We start from the raw sequence: 26467 nt of genomic DNA on the forward strand, positions 1-26467 counted from the left end.
TTCTGGCCCAATTTTATTAATTAAGTCAGAAAACTCGCATTTAATGTAACAGATACTTTCACTGAATAAGAAGTCCAACACTGGACATTCTGAGTAACTATCCTGAAAAAGCTATAATTCAAGCTTGCTAAAACTACTTCTTGTTTAAAGTCTAATCACAATGTAAATTCAATACACACAAAAACAAGGGATAATTTATGTTTATTCTATTCTACCAAAGAATTCATTAGAATATTTACAATGAAGATTTGATCATAAAACAAAATACAATTAGCACTTTTTCTTTTTTCTTCCTCTCATATTCCATAATTTCCCTTTTTTGCCCTCAAACACAGACCTGGCGGTTACCATGACAGTTTTCTCCTCATTTTCATCCTCACTACTTGAGCTACCATTCCCCTCTTCCTCTTTACTGTACTTTTGTCTCACTGTGTTTTTCTGAACTGGTGACTTCTTGATAGTTTTTCCTCTTTTGCACAGATGTAAAACTTTGCTTTCAGAATCTTCCTCTGAAGACCCACTGGATGCTTCCGAAAGCTGCACATCTCCAATGAAACCACCTCCATAGAAACTCTCCTCTTTGGACTTCGAATGCTTTTTCCTCTTTGTCTTTTGGCTTTGTACTACAATATCTTGAACAGCTACTTTTCCTTTCTCATCATGTTTCAATTTTTTCTCTGCAACAGCAGTAGCCTCCTGAATCTTATCAGTTGCTGCTTCTTTTTCTTTCCTTTGCATACAAGTCACAGCTCTTCGAAGTCTCTGGCTCTTAATGGCTTGCTTTTCATGTTCTGCTAATCTGAAGAACGAGTCAATTCGAAGCTGAGTCTACAAGTGTACACAACAATTAAAGACGTGTAAGTTTAGATACCATGATGATAAGCATTCTATAAATAAAACAGATTATGCCATAGTCTAAATTGGTATAGAACATACACTAACCAAACAAATGAAATATGAATCACAAGTAGATATAGAATATGAGTTACCAGAAGAGTTTAGCAATCTTACAATAATATAATTATGCAGTAAGTTTTAAAAGCTTACTTACAGCACGGAACACTACTACAGCCCCGTTTAAAGAAACAAATTAATGGTTATAGAAACAAAATTTCCTTCACATTTTAAAAATACTACATTTATACTTATAACAAGTTATTTGCAATTACAGCACAAATGGTGACACCCAAACTTGCAAAAAAAACCACACTTCAAGTATTCTCAAATGCAAAATTATTAACATAATAAAATGATTGATTTACTAGCAAAGCCTACAACTATGTCTTTCATTTGCACAAACCAGCAAAGTAAAAACATTATTTTGATTAAATGAACTGAATGCTTACTGCAACATTTTAAAGTCTTAACTTTAATGAACTTTAACTTTTTGAATAATTTAAAATTCAACATTTTTAACTGTGTGTGTAGATTAAAAGTTATCAATATATTCATGTAATACAATAAAAAGTATTCCTATTCCTATATTACTATAGTTGCATCTCCCTGCAACAGCTGATATTTCTAATGTATAGACTTTACAGGGAGTAAAGTACAACCTCATTTAGTAAAACTGTTGGAGAGAATACTTAAAAACATTCACATATATTAGGCTTTTCATCAGTGGTTTTCAAACTTTTTGGCCCATGGACGACCTAGCTCAATGTAAACCTTTCCATGAACCACCAGCTACTAATGGAAACTCACCATTAAGTACATAATTACACCCGAGCCCTTTTGTTAATGCTGCAGCTAAGGACACTAGTTTAATTTAAATTATTAAATAGATGAAGCACTTTAACTTTCTCATGTTAGTTTATGAAACTTCATTTTAAATAAAATAAAATATTAATGTATGTTCAACATAAAAGCTTTCAATGGTTTTATTTGGGGGGGGGGGGGAGAGAACCTTTTGTGTGTTAGGGCAACCGACCCACAGAAAAATCAGTTGGAGACCTCACAAGTGAAAAGCAAAAAAAGTCTTCAAAATAACCCCAACCCTCACTCATGCGGCCTCTAACTGAGACACAGTTAGAGGGGAAGGACCGAGGTATAGGTCTTCCCATAGACCACATTTACTCTTCTGGGGTTCTGGAGTTAGTGGATTTTATGGACCCCCTTAAACCCTGGGGTGAGGGGGGAGAAATAAGGGGTTCAGTGTTAGGGACATGGCTGCTAGTGAGTGGGATGGGTTGCAGGATATAGGAGGTGGGGTGCAGAAGCAGACTAGGAATAGGGTATCTGGTCGGGAGGAGGGTAAAGACTGGGTGTAGGGTGCCTGGCCAGGAGGGAGGGTGCAGGAGCATACTGGGGGTAGGGTTATCTGGCCTGGAGCAGGGAGATGGGGGCAGCGAGTGCCTGGGGCTAAAGCTGGTGGGCAGAGTGGCTGAGGGGGTTCAGACAGATCGAGGCAGGGTGCCCCTAGGAATAGTGCTAGGGTCAAGATGGCTCAGGGGGTGGGGTTCAGGGAAATGGATGGGCAAGGAAGCTAGGCGCAGTGCAGAAAGGCAGGGTTGGGCGGGTAGGTGACCCCGGGTGTCCAGGACTGCAGGGGAGACTTGCCAACCCACTTTGAAAATCCTAGACGAGTCAAGCTTCAATGCACCAGAAGTAGGAATTACATGGGTCTTTCTTATGCTAATTTAGGAATCGGTAATATTAGCTACTGTAGAACAAACAGAAGCACGAACTCATGAGCTGATAGGCAGCAGTACTAGATTTTACTAATTTATAGTTTGCACCTCCCAAACTGTATTTATGGTCAAAAATTTAGAATCTAATGATATTTAGTTTTAAAAATATATGTATTTATAATTGTACTATTCATATACACAAGACCTAATTACATGCTGATTTACAACTTATGAGAGCTCATGAATTCAAAGGAATTGTAGGGGTTGCAGTTCAGCTCAGAGTCTGTTAAATGATTTGGGTTTGTAATACATTTTTGGTTGAAGTTTTGTTGGTCATTTAAAAAATACTAAATGTTTATATTTTCCAACCAACCTTAAACTACATTAAAGCTTCCAACAACATGATTACCTGTTGTGAGTTCAGCTGTTTAAGTACAGGCAAAAGGATTTCATCTGTCTTTGTCCTAGTCCAGCCAAAGCAATTCTGACAGAATGTATAAGCAGTTAAGGTTCATCAAAACTTAAACACTTCTTAATACCCAAGTGTGAATATGAAATATAGAAGTTCCTCACCTAACCAAGCATCTTTCAAAGATACTGTAAATACAAATTTTTGAACTGTAAGAACAAAGGAAAATTCAAGATCTAGTTATATATATAATGCCAGGATTATCCTAAATGTTGTCAAAAAAATGTTCCCACCTATTGTTCATAAATTGTGTTAACAAAAAGATCACTCCGGATACATCCATTATTGACAAATATGTGAAACTTAAGGAAAAAAAATCCCAATGTTTGTACATACAGCAAAGGCTTAGTTACCTAACAATGGATCAATTACCACCCATTTTTAGACACAGAGCACGCTCTCTCAAATTGCAGTGAGTGCAAGAAATAGAAGTACACTATGACAAGGGATGCTAGGCAAAGTGAAGATGGGATAACTGATTTTGTTTGCAATTTACATTTAGAGTGAAATCCTCCTCATGGAGAGAATTTGGTTCTTGGTTACTGAACTTGCTAACTGACTCTTGTACTCTTTTTGATCAAAGCAACTTCGGTTCACAACTCAAATCACATATGATTTTTAAAAGATATTCTCTGATCTGTTCTACATCAGGCCTTCCCCAGATGAATGTTCCCTTTGATTCATCCACCACAGGTTTCAGGTAAGCTTCTACTACTGCTGGATTTGGGAAGCCAGAACTCAGCTGCAGTTGGCGCAGTTTTTTCTTTACTTTGGTATCATGTGGGTTGGGTCTTATTTTCTTATTCTTCTGAGCTTCAGTCCACCATTCACTGAAGAATATAGGAGGAGAGAGGTATTCAGTTGTTTCAGTGAAATACATTTAGAACGTCAAAGACTATTAAGCTAACTTAAACAGACTTTATTATTATTTCTTATTTGTTTCCAGTAGTGCCAAGAAATGATAGGCAATTTTCAAACAGCAATGTGTTACAAGCTCTGCCCCCAGAAGCATGCAATCAAAAGGCACACAAACATGATAGGGAAAAGGTACACAACCTATAAATACCATTAGGTCAAGGTGATCTTTTGCCACATCTTGATCTGGACAGCAGAAGTCAACTAAATTTCTCAAAGCCAGCACACAACAGAAGTTGGTCTTTAAGAGGCACGTAAATACAAAAGGGTGAAAGCCTCAATTAACTGTGAAAGAGTGTATCATGCCTAGTCATAATTCTTGGATGACTTCTGTAACAATCTGACTTTCATTGTTTTTTAAATAATAAGTCATAGCCTCAGCCACTTCCACTTCCAAGCGAAATTTCTCCATAAAATTTTAAACATTTGGCTCCAGTGTAGTGAGCTATGGATTTATAAGTGGTTTAAAACAATTTTATTGGAAAATAGGGAAATCTTCCTACTTACTAAATTATTTTATTCAATTAGGTTTTCTATAACAACCTGTACTGTTCACCTATGTTCACGTTTATCTCTTTGCATTCTAAAGTGATAGAAAAACATGTGAAACTAACATCTGTCTTAGAGAAAGAAAAATTAAATAAATCATACGTGAATTTTAAGAGAGGTTCCATTCCATGCCCAGGGAATTCATTTAAAATCTCCATTGCTGTTACATAGCCAACAGATGGGATCCCTTCAGTGTAGTCACTTCCAAGCAAATAGGCCAAATTAATTAACTTGCTTCTGTCTAACCCTGTAAGACAGAAAATGTAAACTAGACATTCTATGAAATTTAAGCTCTGTTCTCCCAAAAACAAGAACAGCACATAATCTGAAAACTAAAACAGCAACAAGAAAAAGAACAAGCAAGACCAGAGATCGAAGCTACTCTGATTCAAAGCAGGGCTTACTTTATTTCATTCTGGACAAAACACTATGGCTAGTCCAGGCACTAGAAACTGGCTTAACATATTGTATCAGACAACCCCTTAGAACCAAAATTAAATGCTATTAAGAACCCCGGAGAACTGATTAATTTCTGGCCTTTACATGATTTCACTTTTTTTTTTTTTTTTTTTTTTTAAGAAATCTACATCTCACCCCTTTGTCAATTCTGAGCTAAGGTTTAGTGGCTTCTATATCAGGAATTCAGAAACTGTGTGCAGCATTAGTTCTATCTCCTGAAGTCTGGAATCACTGTATTCAAATGGCTTAACGTAGTGGTTCTCAAATTGCATGCTCTATGCTCCCTGGCTGGAGGCTGATCACACTGTGTTGGCAGCACACAGGGTGATGATGTTCGTTGCTTCAAGTTGCATCAACAGGCCTCCAAGGCTCTTTTTGAAACTGCTGGAAAGGAATAGAAGAAATCAGCATAGCTGCTTCTACTAGGAATTGCTGTTATAAAATGACAGAAAAAACTGAACTACTCCTCAGGGACTGAATCCACCAGTTTACTCTCCATGAAAATAATTTCTGGAAAGAGACGGGAAGAGTGTGCATGCTCATGAGGTTCGTCAGACAGCTAATCAGAATGCCTAAATGTCCAGAGCAGCAAAAGAGAAAGGTCACTGAGTATAGGAATCCCTATGCAGAGGAAAGGAAGAATAGGAAAGATGGCAGAGAGAAAGTGAAAATAGGCCAAACAAAATATAGGTTAGCAAAGAAAAGAGGCTTGCTTTTATACATTCACAATTAGATATTTTCTGCACTTATCTTCTTGAACTTCTGTTGCATACAGAAATAAGAAGCACCTATCACATCAGCCACAACAGTGGACAAAAATATTCTCAGAATTTGCTCGGAGAAAATAATTTTCCATTATATAAAATAGAGAAATTCTGCATGATCAATAACCAACAAACACATTACAATATTATTTCAAAACCCTAACCTGGGAGTTTTGAAATAGTTGTGTAGAAGTAATGGCTAAGAAAGAGCAGGAATGGGCAAAAATTGTCCATAGTAAATTAAGTGACAGACATACAACTTTAAAAGTTCAATAATTTACTATGTGCCATGACTAAAAACTTTTTTGTTTAGACCAGTATATACTTTTTTAATCTTTGGTCTTATAACAGCAACCAGAAAGAAAAACACTACAATGGATTAATTAGTAACTGAAAATCTACAAAGTGATTTAATCCCTTGGATCTCCTTATAACACAGTGTTTGTCAGTACGTCCAAAACAAACTTCTATTTAGAGATGTTTATAGTCTGCCTGTATAATTTGCTCTGAATAAAACTATGAATGGTCTTTTCTTCACACAAAATGTGAATGTTTATCAGAAAGCAGACATTCCAATACATACTATTACTTTCATAATTAGGTCAGCAATATAGCCCCAGATGCAATAACTGGCTGTGAACTCAGAGAAATTACTTAATGCACAAACCACATAGAAGTTTGATGTGACTTTGATCTCTCAAAAAAAGTCATCACTGCTAGGGATGTTAAAATGAGATTAATCAACTATTCAATTAGTTGATAAGGACACTTCTGCTTTAAAATGTAGCAAGAGCTGCCGGGAGCCTAGGTCTAGCAGGAAGTCCCCCACTGTCCCCCGGGCTCCACGCGGGCACTTCCACTTTGAAATGTATAAGAGCCCCATCATGGGCTCTTGTGTATTTCAAAGATTGAAACACTCCACTGGCCCCGAATCCATGCGGAGTCCCCTGCTGACTCTGGGCTCCATGTGGACACTTCCGCTTTCAAATGTACAAGAGCCCACAGGGGTGCAGCAAGGGGTGGGAAAGCCAATAGTGAACTTGTGTGTCAACTACAGGCAGTCCCCGAGTTACACGGATCTGACTTATGTCGGATCTGCAGTTACGAACGGGGTTTGCTCCCCATCTCCCTGGTCTGCTGGAGACCAGCAGACCAGGGAGACGCGGAGCAAAGCCGCGGAGGACCTGGGCGGCGGGACCGCGGTGTGTCTCGGTCCCCCGCCCGTGTCTCCCTGGTCTGCTGGGGGGCGGGGGGCGCGCCGCTAGTAACCCCCCCCCCCCCAATCAGTCCAGGCTTTTCTCCCAACGCCTGGGGCAGAGCAGCTGGGGCGCTGCCAGTTGGTCCCGCAGCGCCGCTCTGGGCGCTACTGGACCAACCGGGCAGCACCCCAGCTGCTCTGCCCCAGGCGTCCTGATTCAGCCACTGCTGGTCAGTTTCAGCAGCGGCTGAATCAGGACGCCTGGGGCAGAGCAGCTGGGGTGCTGGTGGATTGGTCCAGTAGCGCCAAGGAGCGGCGCTACTGGAGCAACCCAACAGCACCCCAGCTGCTCTGCCCCAGGCGTCCCCAAGTCAGCCGCTGCTGAAACTGACCAGCGCTGACTACAGGAAGCCCGAGGCAGAGTTGCTCTGCCCCAGGCTTCCTGGAATCAGCCGCTGATCAGTTTCAGCAGTAGCTGACTTGGGGATGCCTGGGGTTCTTAAATTGAATCTGTATGTAAGAACTGGCGTCCAGATTCAGCCTGTTGAAACTGATCAGAGGCTGATTCCAGGAAGCCCGGGCAGATCAACTCTGCCTCGGGCTTCCTGTAGTCAGCCGCTGGTCAGTTTCAGCAGCGGCTGAATCTGGACGCCAGTTCCGACTTACATACAGATTCAACTTAAGAACAAACCTACAGTCCCTATCTTGTACATAACCCGGGGACTGCCTGTAGTCAATTAGTCACTTACATCCCTAATCAATGCAACAGTTATATAGAATACTGAGTTCCAATACAGAAAAGGAATAGAACAATACTGCCCATCAAAAACAAGCAAAAAAACCCAACATATCAATCATAAAAGCACTTGCACCTTACCTAGCTGGTTTTGAATGTCCACATATTGGTAATATTCCACATATTTATTTTGACTGAAGAAATTTTTATAAACATGCCGTGCTCCAAATAGCCAAATATCACTATCATCAGTAATTGTCCCAGAGGTCTGATCAGTAAGGTCCAAGAGAGCACACTGGGCCTCTGCCTCCATAGGTGCTTCAATGTAAGGAACTCCAAACAGACGGAGAAGTTCCTACAGGAAGCAAGGCTAGGGTTAATATGTAATAAAAAACCCCACAGCTCATCACACATGCCTTCCTGAATCAAAAATGTGCTTGGTTCACATCTGGAGAGCATTTAACCCATTCTTTACAAATCTAAACTATTTACATTAAAAAGTCAAAGGACTAAACCTACTTACTTTACTCATACAAGCAGTGCCATGGTGGAGTTTGAGGATTTTGGTTTCTGGCCTATCATAGTTCTTTTTATTTTATAGGGGAAGCAGTCCTGGAACATGCTGGTAGGGCTGAACTGGAGAAGAGATGGGGGCATTCCCAATCCCCCATCCAAACCCAATCCCCCAGTCTCTAACTGAAATGATATGCTGACCTCATAAAGAAGGTAGACTTCACCAGCTGGATAGGGTCATTACTTTGTCATCTGTTCTCTCTTTGAATCCAACCCTAACACATGGCAAGTAGAACCTTATTCTGCGAGGAAACCCAGTATGACTCAATGTAAGCTAAATTGAAAGAAGACAGTTCAATAATTTAAGGTGTCAGGCAAGTTGTACTTAATCTAAATATGTACAGGAACAGGACTGAATTATATTTCAAAAGCATATGTCTATTGATTTTCTTTTAAAAAATTTTTACATGAAACATTTTAAATGAAAAGAATGTATACAGGAACGATGTGTCTCAGTGCAGAGACAAAAGAAAACAAATATGTTTCCATAGACTTTTGAGGTCTGATCTGATAATCTAGTCTGATCCCTGAAAAACACATCTCATCGAATTTTCCATAGTAACTCCTGCAACAAACCCACAACTTTTGGTTGAATTAGAGCATACCTTTCAGAAAGATATCTAGTCTTGATTTAAAGACTGCAAGTGACAAAGAATTTCTCCACATCCCTTCGTAAGTTGTTTCATTGCTTACTTTTTCCCCCCTAATTGTTAAAAACACGAGCCTTATTGTTACACTGAATTTGTCCAGTTTCAGCTTCAAGCCACTAGATCTGTTATAACTGTCTTTAGATTAAACAGCCATCTGCTGGCAGAAATCTTTTCCCCATGTTGGTACTTATAGACCACAATCAAATCAATCCTCTCTCTAATTTATCTCCTTGCGTTTCTGAATTCTGAAATGACTGAAAACTAGATTGTGAAATATATGTAGATCACTAATTTGAGAGGGGAAAAACACACAGCCTTCTTGTATTAACTGTTTGCAATACAAGTTACTCTTGTAAATTCTCTTTTAGGAAAGTGAAGTTTTACAAAGATTGGAAAGTCGTCAAGCATGTTTGAGAGCAGACATCAGGTTAATGCTGGGTGTTCCCAATTTACAGATCCCAGTAAGACCACTTTAGAATACATTATTGCAATTATTTTAACATGAAAGATGCTCTAATTCTATAATGATTTAGCATAAAACAGGAAGACAAACAGATGTGAGCAAGTAACCTTATAGTCACCGTTCTGACCATGAATTGAAGCAAAATCATCATAGGAGCTTCTTATTAGTTTTTCAAAACAATTTACTTGGTTTTTAATGTCAAATACAAGCACAGGATCAGTTACAACATTAGTAGTTTGCCACCACATCTCTTGCAATATCTCAAGCTCTTAAATATTTGAACTTTTAAAAAAAATGTACATCAAGGTAAAAGTATGAGGAAACCTTTTAACCAAGGAAAAATTTTAATAATTTATACCATATGAACTATCCCCCTTTCCTTTCAAAGAAAATCTCTAATTTAGTGTTTTGGAACATAATTTACAAATATTAAATCATTTATACTACCACTGTGTATTACTTCATGTGGTGTCAAGTCAGTAAAGTCTTTAATCAAGATCAGAAACCTTTACACACCCAAGAGTATTTAAATCAAGATAGAACATCTTTCTAAAACAGGGCTACTCAACTTTGGAAGCCCTGGAGGCCACAATGATACCTCACAGCACATGCCGAGGGCCGCAACTTAAGTGTGGTTGCATATGCATGCAAATATATATGCAAATAGCTTCTTTCACACTGAGGCATGAATACAAAGATTAAGGCAAGACTACACAACACACAGGCCCCATTGAAGTCAGTTCTGCTGATTTATTCGATTTCCACCTATATGACAGCACTTTTTCTGAGCAATGACAGTCCAGGAATTTAACTACTAAAACGCATATTAACAGAAGACCATTATATTAACTATTTTTTTGTTTTGGCTCCCACCTGCAGACTGTGTGTTCAGCCCCGCGTAAACCCAAACCAGACCAGGGGCTGCAAACAAATTTTGTAGCTCTAACTAAAGTTATGGGCTTGATGAAGAGACTACTAGGTGAGGCTCTTTGGCCAACTGGCATACAGGAAGTCACATAATGATCATAATGGTCTCTTCTGACCATAAAATCTATTAAATTCAAATGAAACTTTAGCTGACTAAAATTTGCCTTCATTAAAGTGATTCAAGGTTGTTGTGAGGGTTTAATACTCAAAGGAGTATGCCTGGTACACCAAGACCCAAAGGTCAAATTCTGGGGGTTACTTCCACCTGCCTTTCCATACAAAATTATACAGTGTTGTACAGATTTTTTTTTTTAAAGGAGTCAGGGGTAGCACACAAGCACATTTTTTATTCAACTATGCTAAACATGAAATCTAAGATCTACCAAAGTTAAAATCCTGTAAGGATTCAAAAATACTTTTGTGCATACATGCAATAACCAGAGCCTGATACAGAGAGTACTTACACTTTCAAAAACTCAGCTACCAGACTGACTTCAATTGGTAAGAAATGCCAAAAAATGAACACAGTGTTTTAGAAAGCTCGATATGACACACCCAAGCATAATCTAAAAGACTTTTTTTAAATTTTCATAGAATTATAGAAATGTAGTTTGAAACACCTCAAGAATCATCCAGACCACCCACCCTTGAGACACATTGTTCTTTAAAAACCTCCAATGATGTGAATTCCCAGCGTCTTTTGGAAGCCTGTTCCAGAGCTTAGCAGCCCTTATAGTTAGAAAAGTTTTCCTAATACCTAACTAAAACCTCTCGCAGATTAAGGTCATCATCCTTCCTTCTGTGAACATGGAGACCAATTGTTTGTTTATTTGTATATTTTCAAAAATTGTACATTTCTACAATACAGTTTTTTTAAATGTTTCACTTCAAATATTAGCTACAACTTACTTAACTTCATCTTAAAGGCTTTTCAATTTCTATTCAATTTTATTGTTTCCTCCCCACACTAAAAAAAAGTTATGATAGTTAAAAAAAATGAAGGTATTTTCTCTTATTTATTCGCAAAATATATATTATAAACTGTTCAGTGATATTTCCGGCATTTTGAATCTGAGACACATGTTCTTTTAATATTCTCTCAAGTAGGTGGAGGAAACACTAGCTCATAAGAGAGAAAAGTGACGCAGAATTAAACATTATAAACAGTGTTGAACGCACTCTTTGACTTGCCAAGACATACCGTGATTTTTATTTTTAAAGTCAAAATAACCTTCAAGAAATATTACCTGACTTTCCAAGAACATCTGTCCTGTTACAGTGGCAGCAATACGCTCCTGCTGTTGTTTTTGAGCATGAAGCATATTTTGTTCAACAGAAAGGTCATTCTCTAAGGCTTCCAATTCCTCCTGAATATTAAATAAAAGCAAAGTCTGATCGTATCAACAGTGAAGTATATTAATCATACATATATCCTTGACTATAGTTACAACAGGAGCCTGTGCACCATTAACTCACAGTTGCTTGCAAGTCTTCTTACACTATTCACTCAATATAACTGACAAAAAAACAAGCATTGTTACCAAACTAATATCTTGCCACTCATTCACTGCATCTTTCCCGTCTTTTTTGGTTTCAGCTTTCTGATGACATGCCAACTGCACTTCTTCGGTAGTGTCTTTAAGGGGGTTCTCTGTGACATCGTCCTCTCCTTTCTTCTGCAGTTCTGTAGCTGCTGCTTCAACAGTGATTGTCTCATCAGGTTCAGAGGGAGCAATTGATGTTTTAAATATTTCACCTGGAAACTCAGTGTCATTGCTACTTTCACTATCCACTTCAATAAAGCTACCTGCACAAGAGGAAGCGGGTGGGGGAAGGGGAAAAAAACAACACAATTTCCTCCTCATTAAGGGGAAAAACATACTCCAATCCTAAGATACATTAATAGCTTTTTTATTTCCAACATTAATGGCTTTTTTATTTCCATCAGACACAATTTCATGCTCCAGGATTCCTGTGAGCAGCCCTACTATTAGATGTTGGTATTTCCTACTTCTCTCTAACATTACCAGAGCTTTTGCTGCTCTCACTGTTTCTGTACATCTTTTTGTTTGTTTACACTAGTGATGTTCTGAGCAGACAGAATTAAATACTGGTTGTCTGAACTGGCTTTACATTTCTTTATTTCCTTTTAGAAGACTGATATGGACATAGATTGTGAAAGGGCTTAAAGAGTCTTTAGAGGAAATATAACAGATTTTCTCTTTGAAAATGTTAGCAATTGGCCTTTTTTTATTCATTCATTTTTAAATAATTTTGTATTGAATAGATGAAAACTACCATTTTACTTTCCCCTCCACTCTGTGTAAAGTTTAGGGTGAATGCTGACAGGAATATAAAATTAATAAAGATGTGCAATTTAGGAAATGTCAAGCTTTCTGGAAGACCACCAATAACATATTCTTTACACAGAGAGTTACTACTTTAGAGGAAAAAAGGAAGTGGAGGATGTACATGTGAGACTACATATTTGTGTTTTTCCTATTGGGTAGAACTTTCCACAAGATATTCATGTTAAATGGCTTCTGGTTGGTAGGACTGCTGGAGAGCTTTTCTATCAGAAACCCTTATATAGAGCTGTGCAAACCTGTTTGAATAAAAATGTGGTGGGAAAAGCAGATTGATTTATTCAATGGCATTAGGCCTACCTGTTTTTGGGGGGCAACTTATTTTTTGTTTGTTTTAAAACAGAAGATAATACTCATTACTTTGCATAATATTGTTTTAAATGAGTATTAAAATTGTGTCAGTGTGTATTAAAAGCACAAAACTGAGCATAAAGCATTTACTGTTTTATATACTGTACAGGAAAACAAAACAGCTCAATAGCAAATTTTAGTGTAGGTTTTGAATGATAGAAGCAGGCATCTAAATTATTCCATCCCCCTTCAATGAATTTATCTCTTCACCAACTCTATAAGAGGAGGGAAGCTTATACTCATGAATCCAGCACACGAGAGGAATACAGCCGCTCCCCAACTTATGAACGGGTTACGTACCAAACACCTGGTCATAACTTGGATTACATTCACTTACCGCTGTTTGTAAGTGCGGATTTTGTTCATAACTCAGGTTCCGGCTGAAGGTTGGTCGTAAATACGAATGGACGTAAGTTGATCCGTTTGTAACTCGGGGACTGGCTGTACTGCCCTTCCTGCTGATCTCATAGCTCTATGGTTAGGGAAGGACATCAGGTGTCCACTAGATTCTATATCAAGCTCACATATCAAAATACTTTAAATTAATTTATGCGGCTTAGATATCTGTGCCACAGAATTTCCTCACCCCTTCAAGGTGGGATCCAGATAGAGCAGTCAGATAATACCTTAACAGCATGGCTTTCTACAAGAGTCAAATGATTCGTAGAGCTAAGTCAGCTAAAGTGGCTGATCATCAATATATACATTTGCTCAAATATAGGGGAAAAAAGAATGGTAAACTTTGCCTTCCCTGTGCAAAAATTACATAAAACTACAAACTGAAACTTCAGGTTACAATTACCATGAATGGCAATAATGTTCACAAGGAGAATCTAGCCCATGGGGTGGACAATTTTTGATGGGGAGACACACCAAGATTTTCGTAACGGGTCAATGGCTGCATTTTTCTAGGAAGCAGGTACTTGGTCTGGGACACAGGTTGAGTACAGAAGGGAGCATGAGGAGTTTGGGTGAAGAAGGGGATAGTGATCTGGGACACCCCTGATCTAGCCCAAAGATTTTTCTCCTCCTATACAAAAAGAATGTTTATTATAGGGGTGTGGGAGCACCTTTACAATTAAAGCAGTAACATCATGGCATGTGCTTAAAGGTCAACCTTTCTAAATCCTCTAAAATTGACATTTCTTTTAAATTTTGTATCTCTCAGGATATTGCTGGATAGGGTTAGTGACGTAGATTTCAATTAACTGAAGACAGAAGATCTGGAGATAAGGCCTCCCCAAAATGACATTTTAAAGTTTCTACATGTCCTCCCCCCTCCCCCCCCCCCCGACCTAGAAACCAAACTATTGATGACAATAGGTTAAAAAAACTGATTAAATCTGCAGAGTTTTATCCAAGGTTGTGCCTGGTACCCACCAAATCTTTGAGGGACCCAAATAGAGAACAGCATTAAAGAAAATATACATGTTTGCATTGTACCAATATAGAGAAAAACTGACATGCACTTAAAACAAGAACACAAAGTGTGGTGCCTGCTGATTGCGCACAATACTGTAAGAGCCATGAACTCCTTCTGCATCTGATCAAAGTGCTGCTATGATTCAATCGGCATACCCTGTAAATTCTACGTATGCAAGCAGAATTAGAAAAACTACCAATCCTGGGAGACTGTCTTGGTTCCAACAATCTTGCAGCCCACTGAGACGGAAGGCCACTCATGTGCCTCACTCACTAGCCTCACATAGCTGGATTATGTATTTATTTATTGTCAATAAAACCAGATTCTAAAAAAAAAAAATCATACATAAGAGATGTTTTTAAAAAATACAGCTGTCTATTAGATGTGGTAACTGTAAGGTTCACATCAGAAGATTGTAAACTCTTCAGGGTAAGAAACAGTCTTCCTGTAAATCTGTTCAGCATTAAGCACAACAGGGCTCTAATCCTGACTGAGGCCTTGGCTACCACAATCAAATGCGGAAAAAACCCAGCATGCTGCACATACCGTCTGAATCACTCTCTTCAGACTGTGATTCCCTTTCCACTCTTGCCTCATTAAGTTTTGCTATTTCTGGAGTGACTGAAAGTGGATGCTGTAGCTCAGAGATACTCTTCTCTGCTTTTGGTAAAACACACTCTACGTTTTCAGATTCCCCATTGTTGGAAATTTCTGTAGTTTCTGTATGAACCATAGCTACTGAAGTAGTCTCTGTTGTGGAACTTATTGGCTTCTGCATGCAAACATTCATGTTTTCTTGCAGAGAACCTGATTCCATTTGTGAAGTGTCATCTTGTTGATTTTCTGTCTCTTCTTTATCTATTCTAATGTTTTCAACAAATGAATAATTTTTAACACAAGGTGTGCACACGCCTTTAGGTAAAGGAATTAAAAACAATTCTGATTGACTTTTTTGGTCTGATTCACCATCTTGCACAAAAGCTGTGTTTGCTGAAAGAATTGTAGGTAAAAGTAGAGGTTCTTTTTCATCCTTAATTTTAGGAACCTCATTTTCTTCATCTGAGTTATTACTAAGATCCTTCACCCTTGACCTTTCCATTTGTGTTATATCAGCACCAGTGGTAATAACTGCTTTCACATCACCATCACTTAGATCTTGCTGAACAGCCTGTATTGTTCTTGGTGAGACATTGCCTTCAGCTATACTAGGGCAGAGAGTGGCTTGGTCCAAATGCAGCTGCCTTTTATCTTCATCCTCTGGCTCCTCTTCTGAGCTGTTTTCTAGCAAAGCTGCTTGTATAGCAAGCAACGTTCTGGGGGAAGGTGGTGCTCCGACTGCATTGCTATCCTCTATCTTTAACTTTTCAGGTGAAGGTGGCTTGAGATTAGCATTCATTTCATTATGTATTTTATCAGGTATATTATATTCCGATCTTGTGGAAGAATGCCCAACCGAAAGAGTTTCCAAGTGTTTACTGGTGGCTTCCTTTACTTGAATTCCTGAAAAATGAAAAAAAAGGATTGCTACATTTCTTCATATGTTTATATATTCATTTTCTGCTATAACAAATTAGATTTAAAATCATAGAAGTTGGTGCTTGATAACCGAGTAGTTTATTATTCTATTTCACTGCAATTTATAATTCATTATACTAAAAGTATCAACTGTAACTTTCTGTACATGAAACTCAGATTTTTTAGCAGTACACATAAGAATGACAGCAATACAGAGTGCCTACTCCCAGTGAGAAATTTCATGAAGTGAAGCAATAAGTCCACAATACCTTTTATCAAAATATAGTGAGAAGTATCTTCAGAGACCACCCTCTTGCTTTCCACTTCTTTCATAAAGCCTCCCTCATTTTCATACTGGGTTTGGATATGGCCTGAGTGTTGCTGATTCATCTCTTTTTCCACATTTTCTATGTATCGATTGAGATTATTTTTTTTAAGCAAGCCATTGAGTTGGTATTGCGAGAAGTCATTGGACTCCTTAAATAAACAAAATAAGCTTCAAATTAAAACATAAAATGAACCAAAGTCTATTTAAATAAAATGCAACTTTTGTATCTGAGGCAAATGCATTCACTGGGCTCTGGAGAAAAAAGCTGTGTTTTTCTACATCTCTTTTTGTCATCACTTTTAGACACAAGATATTTTTCTGTTAGGGGTTGCAATGTCACAATATCCTGACATATTAATACAAGACAAAAATAAATTAATAAGTGAGATAGATTGACAATGTTTTGCAATATCCTGAACCAAATGGAATTAAGATAAAGTTTCACTTCATTCAATAAAGTTTATCAAATTAGTGATATCGTCTTTATTTATGATGTATTAAAAATGCAATTGTGTATGTTACTGTGGCACTGCAAATACCTTTTCTCATGGCAGTGGAAGGGGGAGGTTTATAATATACTTCCTATATTATAAACCCACCTAGAAATATATATATTATTTCCATCTAGATTCTACAGAGACCAACAGGCAAAGAAAGAATTTTTGGATTAAAAGCCAAGTACTGAGCCTGCCAGAATCCAAGTTAGAGCTGAAGTTAATTCTGCTACACTTAATCACTTGCTCATATGTTCCTTTTCTATTTTTTATTATGTTTTACCTTAATAATAAATAGACGTGTACATGGTGTGCTGCATGTTAACATAACTGTTGATAATCACACTTATCAGTCTCTGAAAAGAAACCAAGCAGGTGTTCCTACACAACCTGTCTATGCTGAGAAATAGTCAGTTAAAGCAGGGAACTGAGCAGCTTGGGAATACCAAGGTCAGAAAGAAGAGAAATGCAGATTTCTCCCTCTCTTTCCCCACTCCCCTCCGAAAGGTAACAGCTGGTAAGCTGGAAGCAGTCAGTAGGTGCCCTGGCTATACCAAAGGGAAATACAGATGCAGCTGTCCTTGACATAGTATTAAACAATTATTTTAAATACGCTTAGTAACACTATTTAAATATTTTGAGACCTCTATTATATGTTCAGCTAAAACTGCTCATTTAATGGAGATGGTCTATAACTCAAGAGCAAATAAAATTATAAATGTTACATATAAATTATCTCTCACACTGGGGTGATTTAAATGTGATTGGCTATTACAATGTCTACCCTATTATACAGTAAAACATAGCTGTGGTCTCAAAAGTAATTCCAAAAATAGCACTGCAGGGTTCCAGTTGCCTCTTAATGATTTCTACACATTTGCTTAGTTTACAATTAAAAAAATAATTTCCCCAACTGCCAGCTCTGCATGCAACTTGGGATTTAGAAGTGAAGCTGTGTTCTATCCACCTGACTCAACATAAATAATAAGATTCTGTAATTGGAACTCACTAAATAATTCTGGTGAGGATGCATGAGCAACAATACAAATTGCCCATTCTTACAAGACAATCTGGGCTCTGCAATTCTAACAGAAATCAGAGATTAAGATTCTGAATACACACAGAAAGCAAGTTTGTTAAGAACCATTACCCTGACTTTTTTGTGCAGTCACTTTTCTTGACATAGCACCAAGAGTAAGGATTTCTTGATGTCAGATACTAATGCAATCTTTATCAGCACTAATGGCAGCAGATTCTATCCAGGCTTTAAAAAGGCTGAAGGATTTTTTTTTTATTTTACCTCTGGCATTGCCTCAAATAATGTTCTTCGTCGTTTTGTAAACTCCTTTATGTCCGTCAGGATTTCATGTTTCACTTCTGGAGGCAGACTGCCAAAGTCTTCTGATTCAATGTCTACAGAATGAGGATTGTCAAAGAATTCTTCCTGTAAAAATCGAAAGAAAATTTGCAAACACTGATGTCACATGATCAAGACAACATGTGCATGGAGGCACTCATAACCAAATGGAAAATCAACATGCAATATTTAGTGTTTGAAAGGAGAAGCTAAAAATAAAAGCTCTATTGTACTATCTATCAGTATACTGTACCACACTAAGAAGGTAAAAAAAAAATTGTTGCCCTTACAAAACCAACTATTGAAAGTGCTAAATTATATGGATGAAGTATTAACAGGAAATTTACTTCTGAATCAAATAACAGGTTTCTTATAACAAGCTAATCATATATTTGGCATGAATCACATCATTTACAGGGAGTAGAACTGTGCAGCTGGGGCCCTGGCATGCCACATGTGACCAACCACCAAGCCCCAGTTTTGCAAAGCAGCCCCGCCCCCTCACGAAGCAGGAAGCAGAGCCTGTAGTGTAGGAGGAGGAGAAGGATTAACCTTTTAGCTCCCGGGAGCTACATGCCCAGGCCAACCAGGGGCAGCCCCAAGGCCACACGTGCCTCTGCCATGCCCCTTCCCCACCAGCAGGAAGCTGACGCCGTTACAGGGGAGGGACAGGGCTAAGCTCCTGCCCATGTGCCAGTGAAAACTGGTTTGCGTGCCACTTGTGGCACACATACCAGAGGTTGCCGACCCCAGGCTTAGAATTATTCAGTGAAGAGAAAAAGGGAAGAGGAAATATTTAAAAAGAGTGCATGTGCTGCAAATATTTAAAAAGAGTGTATGGACAGCATTTGTTGTAGAGACAAACACAAAAGTTGGAATGTGAACCAAGGGAGGAGCAGAGACAACAGGACTGGAACAAACAAAAAAGGGACATCTAGCTATACTATTATAAAAGGAGAGGTGTCTGTCATGCTATCTATCACAGAGAACATTTGAAAACACTTGAGAAGCTTCTAGGGGGAGTCAGGCCTCCAGCCTCACCTACAGCCCTGCCCCATCGGCTGAGGCCCTGTCCCCACCAGGGGAAGGGAGGAGCAGCACGCCGAGCGTGCGTGCGCCTGCAGCCCATCACAGGAGGGGAAGAGTGCACGTGTGCCACAGCATCCCCAGAGCAGCAGGGAGGGAAGAGGATGCACAAGCCCAACCCCTGCCCCTCAGCACCAGGAGCAGTGGGGAGGGAGGAGGACACATGCACATGCTCACCCCCACCACAGGGAAGGGAAGAACATGCATGCCCGAGCATCCCCGGGGCAGTGGGGAGTCTCCGCATCCCCAGGAGCAGAAGGGAGGGAGGAGGCCCTGTGGCCCAAGCGGCCCAGGGAGCAGCAGGGAGGGTGGAGGCCACATGTACGTCTACTGCCACAACAGCACGGGTAATGCTAGTAATGATAAAAGAGGAAACCCAACTGAGTTAAAGTTTTGAAGTTAATAAATTGTGAATTTTGACAGGAGAGACTCCAACATCCTCTCAAACTTCACTGAGAAAGCAAATGACAGAAAAGATACATATATCAATTTTATTCTAAGTTTTCTACAGTGTTTTAGAGAGTTAACTTTCAAAAAATTATTTTTCCTTAAATGGTCAATATTTCATGAATCACCTTAGAAAGAAATACTATAGAATACTGGAACATTGAGTCTCTAGTTTTCCCCCAATAGGTGGAAAGCTCTACTTTCTACATTTTGAGATTAGCAAGAAATCAGACATTTAAAAAGTCATTGGGCCCATAGGGCATGTCTACACTAGGAAATTATTTCAAAATAAAAACTCCTGAAATAACAGTTTTGAAACAGCATGTCCACATCACAGGGAAGCCTTGAAATTAGTCTGAGGCAAGCTCCCTTAATATGGACACGCTACCTCAACTTAGAGGAAACACTGGGGAGTAATTACTCTGAATGACTCTGGGGAGTAGTTATTTTGAAATAGCAGCAGTGGAGCATCCACACTATATAATCATTTCAAATATATAACTATTTCAAAATAAGTGTTATTTCTCATGGACAGTTATTGTTTCGAAATAACCAGACTGTTATTTTGAAATAACAGGCTTGGTAGTGTGGACACTCTGCTTGTTATTTCAAAATAACTCCCTAGTATTCCAGAGCTTAGGCAGACAATCCTATTGTGACACCAGGAATTAAATGTGGCACGTACATACTGCCTCCCCCTGCCTGCCCCCCCCTCCCCCCCCCACACACCCCGGGTATATTTTCGTTCTTGTTGTTAATATTATCCATTTGAAGTGAACAACTGAAAATGTTCACAATTACAAGGCTACCCAACTACAATTACCTGCAATATTTTTTTTTGGCTCATTCTTTCTTCCCACTCTCTCTCATCTTCATCTTCTGAGCTAAAATTACAAAAGAAATCAAGGTTGACAAAAAGGAAGCGGCAGGGGTTTTTTAATGCATGTATCAGTAAAGCTTTTTTATATATAATAACCAAAACAGAATTCACCTACTGCTTGCTCATGAACAGGAAAACCATATGTCATTAACTAATCTGAAATGTACAATAAAAAAGATACAGCCTAGCAGAAAAGATGGAGAGGAATTGAATGGGATATAAAGATCATCACTAAGGCTACGATTATGTCACAGTCACGAAAGACACGGAATCCATGATATCCAGAGACCTCCATGACATTTGGACACTTGTGAAGGTCAGTCACTGCTGGTAGTGTGGGACCCTTTTTCAGCAGCCCAGCCACCATAGTCAGCAGAGGGACCAGAGAACTCCCTATACATCGCAGGCACCTCCAACCCAGCAGTTTCCAGTCCCCGTAGACCCCCAACAGATCCCAGCCCCGCAGGACAGTGGGGAACGCCACCTCCCAAGCTCCTAATCAACGAGCAGGAACTGGGGTTATCGCTACCAGGCATTGCACACAGCAAAGCATGCAGGAGCCTCTTCTCTCCCCATTTTGTCAGGTATGTTTTTAGTTAAAGTCAGGGACAGGTCATGGCTTTCATTAATTTTAGTTTGTTTATTGCCTATGACCTGTCCATGACCTTTCAGTAAAAACATTCATGACAAAACTGTAACTTTAATCATCACTACAGATAACATACTCATCAGTCAAATCTGGATCAGGTCAGTTGTGACAGTTATTTGGAGACCTCATGCAGATTCTTAGCACAGAAATAGCAGCATTAAAAACCAATACTGTAAAAGGCACCCCTGCAGGTTACTCTGATAAAAAAAAAGGGGCCAACAACTGAATAAACATGGAGACTAATCTAACCCTCTCTTCCTAAGAAATCACTGCAGTTCACTATGGAGGCACATTTATAGGTTAGTGTAGGAAAGATTCCTCTATCAATTACTCCCCTATAAATACAATAAAGGGCTTCAGTCTCTGGAGCTATCAACCGAGCCTCTATCATGAAAGCTAAATGAACTTAAAACAGGGAGAAGCAAGTAAATACAGATGATGTCCAATCACAGAATGCTCTAGGATGGGGTGGCCAACCCATGGCGCTCGAGCCACATGCAGCTCTTTGCTCAAAGAAATGCGGCTCTTGCTAGTTCGGAGCTGCGCACCCGGACTGCTCACGGCTGCTCTGCGCACCCGCCTCAGTGCCTGGAGGGAGAAGCGCGTGACTGCAGTGGTGGCTCCAGTGAGACCCAGGCATTGGGTTAGAGCAGGGAGGGAGGGTTGGGAGGGTGCCTGGCTCTGGGGGAGGAGATCTGGGTCAGAGTGGGGGGTTGGGGGTGCCTAGCTCTGGGAGAGGGCACTGTGTTCGAGCGGGGGGCCTGGAGGTTCCTGGCTCTGGGGAAAGGATGGGTGCATTGGGTTACAGCAAGGCAGCTGGTGGTGCCTGGCTCCCCGGGAGAGGAGGGGGATTGGGTTAGAGAGGGGAGCTGGTGGTTTCTGGATTTGGGGGAGGGGTGGGGCATTGGATTAGAGCTGGGTGGCTGACGCACCTTAAACTGAGTCCATGGATGCAGCATTAGGCAGCCAACACAGATGTCATATTTAAATTCCAGGGCTAAAAAAGAATCGGCATATACCTGGTTTACACTGTGTTTCTTTAAAGAAAATTCAAAGGCTATTGTTTGCCAGGTTGAGGCAATTATTCTGATATACGAGTCTCTCCCTTATTGTATTTGCAGTCTGGGACAGACCTGAATTTTTAGAATTATAAAAAGCCATAATCATAAGTAAAAAAAAAAAAAAAAAAATGAGGAAACCATACCAGAGATCAACAAGCTGGAATGAAACAGGAACTTCAAACTGTGCTAATTTACTTCTCAATTCAGTTTAATTAAAAAAAAAGAAATATCACAGGATAGAATAGGACAGTAGTGTTAAACTTAAAATACATGGTGGTGATGCTTATTTTTAGTGTGAGAATATTACTGTATTTTTAAAGGGGTTTTTTTTGTTTGTTTTTTTTAAATCTGATATTTGTTCCTTAGCAAGTTCTCTGAAGATCTATGGACTGGCCATGAATTTTTTAAGTGACTAGAGACTTTTTTATTGTTTTTTGTCCAAAATGTTATTTTTAATCACTATGTTTTGTGTACGATAGATAGATAGATAGATAGATAGATAGATAGATAGATAGATAGATAGATAGATAGATAGATAAATAGATAGATAGATAGATAGCTACGTGACTCTATCCACAACTATTTTGGCTCTTTGTCTCTAATTGGTTGGCCACCCCTGCTCTAGGACAAAGAGTAAACCTCAAAAGCAGCATTAAAAACGTTCAATATAGATTTTAAACTTATCAGACTAAGCTACTTGTCTTAGCATTGCTTACCTCTTTTTTTCTTCCTCTTGTAAAGACGACAATACATACATATCATCAATTTCTTCTCTTTGAACTTGTGAAATACTGGGCAATGCTTCATTGCTTAAGAAAAAGTTGGAAGAGTTATTAATATATAAGTAAAAACAGCAGAGAAACAGGAGGAAAATCAATTTTGTCCTTGCCTTTTGCCTGTTAAAGCCGTTTTGATAGCTTGTCTTTTCAGGAAAGTTTTCAAGAGTTTTTCGGTAGTTTTCTTAGAGTCACTGACTGCCAATTCTTTTCTTTGCCTTCGCTTAGCCTAAGAACATGTAATGAGTAATATCAAATCTCATTAAAAGGGCATTTCTTATTAACTGAAGATATTTTTCCAGTGAATTACTCTTATAAGTAGCTATAAACAGAGAGTATTATACAACCCAATCCCGCAATATTTATTCATTGGTTTTCAGTTTTAAAATGGGTAACTTGGAAGCTACTAAACTTTTCCTCCTCCCTCAGTTTTCACAAATCTGCTATATATAATCATATCTGGAATCCACAATAACCTTGTAAACTGCACCATTAGTCTACACATATCCCTGCCAGTGCTATCCTCATTCTGACTCTCCTAATTCTTTACATACACTTGTTGTGTCATCTTAATTTAGGGTCTAATCCTGCAACTGATTCCGTGCAGACAGATCCCTCCATCAGACCTTATTAAACTTGAATCCCTTGGAGTATCAATCTGGCCCCAATAAATTAGTGCAAACTCCAAGCAGGGACATGTTACATCCACACAATGTCAGATGTCCAATCAGAGGCCAATATTTTGACTTGCACAGTACTTGGGACAAAAGACCCACAATCTTAAAGTAACTTCTGCACACTTCTGTAGCACAAACCATAGCAGTGGTTCACTATATAAATTATCTCTGTAAACTTGAGATGAAAAATTTATCAACCCTGGCACAAAAATCGATTAGGCCACCATTTAGATTATCATAAAAAGTCATTGTGGTAATCATATATTCTAGTCATCCATTTAAACATACACATGCCCAGACAAGTGAGAAACTAGAATTTTTGAGCCTGGTTTAAATATATCAATTCACTTGCATGAGCAGAGTAACTATACACTATCAACTGATCTTTAGACTATAGTTATGCGCATATGCATGCAAAAACAATGTATAAGAATAACCTTGGTTTCTACACTTGTAGCTGATTTAACACCTATCCTGCCTTCACTGACATCAGTTGCAGAATTGCCATTAACTACAAAGATGCAGGACTGGGCACCTACTCATATAAAACTTTCCTACTGATAATTCTCTATCTTATTTAGCACTATAAAGAACATAAAATTGCTCAAAGAAAGTACATACCAAAGTTTGTCTCTTCAGTAATGGTGCCTCCCCATCAAAAACAAAGACAGGACGGATTCGAAAAAACAATAATTTACAGAGTCGATGGAACAAAGTGAGTAGGTGAGCATTTTGTATGGTGTTACCATGACGGTCCCTTACTCCTTTTACTGCCTGATTCAACCAAATGCTAATATCTTGAAGGACAGTTAAGAGAAAAAAGTTATAGTCTTACAAGCACATTTCACAATGTTAACCATGCAGTAAACAAGTTATATAAAATATTTAGATCTAAATCTTGTCTAAGGTTCTAAGCCCAAAAAGATAGGTTTGGTACACAGGAGACCAGTTGATCCTCTGAGGAATATGAAGATGGGAAAAAAAGGAATTCCCAATATAATATGTAAGCTAAACAGCAACAATTGAGTCACTCTATAGCCAATACAAGAACACACGTTGTCCCTGTAAGTGAATGAACTGTAATAGTTTCCCAGCTTTCACTCATGTTAATAACATGATTTGAACTGTTTTTTTCCTGTCCCAACACATAGTCATTTGAACAAGAATTCAGAAAAAGGGAAACTGTCAGTACTGCAGACATCAGATGTTCTCATAAAATACATAAACAAATGACATGTTGTAGGAACCTCTAAGGAACATATAACAATAAAGTCAATTTGTTTTTTCTTATGTATTATCCTTTGATTCCTAAATGTTTACTGGTAAGCCTTGAATTCAGACCATAAAGATAACGAAATAAGATTAGTGCTTAGTTTCAAAGCCACATAGAGGGTATTAAAAATAAAATATACAGAATTTTGACAAAGGCTAGTTCTAAAAGAAAAAGTACACCTTCATTTTCTAAAGATGTGTCTCAAGCATGCTTTGATAAATTTTCTGCCAGCATGTCCTAAGCGAACTGTTATAGAATACCACTCCCCTCTGCCTCCTCTAGAATGCTTGAGCAAATATGCTTTGCAACTATCCTTTGATGCTCAAGTGACGAGTATGATACAAGTGGTTCATATAATTTATTTTTTTTAAACACAACAATATCCAAATTAAGTTTTGAACAGTCAGGTGGAACAGACCTGCCACATTATGAGTTTTTTTTAAACTGGCTTATGTCTCTTCCTGAGCTAATGGTTTTTTTTTTAATTCCTCTCTGTAACATCTGCCAAACCTGTTGTGTAACTCATTTCAATCTGAAGTATGTCTTAAATAGAGACTCTGAATGTGTCTGGTAACAGCGGAAAAACATTTTATTAACTGACTGCACTTGAATATCTAGAAAAACTTCAGGAACAGAGCTAGAGTCAACCAGATGCAGCATTCCACCTCATCCTCTTTTGACATGAGCTAAAGTCCAACGTACAGAATAGCAGAATTAATTCAGTTCCTTTCAGCTTTTCAGACTTGTACCCCCTCGGAAGCACATTTAATTTGACATTTGTGTGAGAGATTTAAAGCCCAAACTAGTGGGAAGCAATCCTTGCCATTTCATCTATCCAAACATGAGGAGTAGTTGTTTCTCCAACTGCCCAACTCACAGGCTCTATACCTGTACCCTGCCTGGCTCTAGCGGACTCTTGTGTCCATTCGGGAGATTTCTGCATCTTTTCGCGGCGGGGCAGAGGCTCCGATATGTTTCAGCAGCGCCTGTCAGCGCACGGGGATAAGGATACCGACAGCAAGAATTTTTCCTTCCAAAGTTTCTGGGTTTATTGGTCTTCCGGAGCATTCAAGCAGCTTCCAAAGTCCTTGGACTCCCATCGCGCTGCCTCACGTTGCAGGAAGCGAATCAGGAGGAGGGGGGGGGGGTGAATATTTGCAGCGCGGGGCAACGGCGCTCGCAGACGAAAAGGCTCGTTACAGGCACAGACATTGACACGCAGCCACGCGGGGCACGACACGATCCGGCTCCCCCACAAGCAGCTGCATTAAGACCACGGCCCTGCGGGCTCCTCCCCCGGGCGCGGCCCCGGCTGCGGTTGGAGCTGGGGCCGCGCGACTCACCCTCCCGGCGCCGCCAGCTGGTCTCACCCGGGATAGGGCCCCGGCGCCTGCGCGGAGTGGGGAAGCGGAAGGGGCGGGGCTTCCGGCGGAAGGGGTGGTGTTGGAGCT

The 26467-nt window shown here is 39.3% G+C and overlaps 1 protein-coding gene across 1 annotated transcript; it reads right to left on the reverse strand.

The window, feature by feature from the left end:
- ERCC5 (ERCC excision repair 5, endonuclease) lies at positions 1–26361 on the reverse strand. The gene is made up of 15 exons (XM_075918734.2): positions 26029–26361; positions 24365–24540; positions 23180–23295; positions 23007–23099; positions 20524–20584; positions 18111–18254; positions 16258–16465; positions 15020–15973; positions 11875–12140; positions 11581–11700; positions 7862–8075; positions 4666–4810; positions 3727–3929; positions 3040–3122; positions 1–828 (listed from the first exon to the last, which is right to left on the reverse strand). Exons 1-15 carry the CDS (start codon positions 26114–26116, stop codon positions 271–273), a joined length of 3429 nt encoding a protein of 1142 aa, XP_075774849.2. The 5' UTR covers positions 26117–26361; the 3' UTR covers positions 1–270.
- Between the last annotated feature and the right edge of the window lie 106 nt (positions 26362–26467).

The sequence above is a fragment of the Pelodiscus sinensis genome, chromosome 1, assembly GCF_052426305.1.
Source record: "Pelodiscus sinensis isolate ZL-2025 chromosome 1, ASM5242630v1, whole genome shotgun sequence".
Taxonomy (NCBI): Eukaryota; Metazoa; Chordata; order Testudines; family Trionychidae; genus Pelodiscus; species Pelodiscus sinensis.

Excerpts from the sequence above, each read along its gene's own strand:
- ERCC5 (XM_075918734.2), bottom strand. The coding sequence starts at position 26,116 with ATGGGAGTCCAAGGACTTTGGAAGCTGCTTGAATGCTCCGGAAGACCA. Across the intron at positions 16,466-18,110 it reads TATTTGAGGCAATGCCAGAG|GAGTCCAATGACTTCTCGCA; the intron begins GTAAAATAAAAA and ends TGTTTATTTAAG. Across the intron at positions 8,076-11,580 it reads AGATGTTCTTGGAAAGTCAG|GAACTTCTCCGTCTGTTTGG; the intron begins GTAATATTTCTT and ends TGCTTCCTGTAG.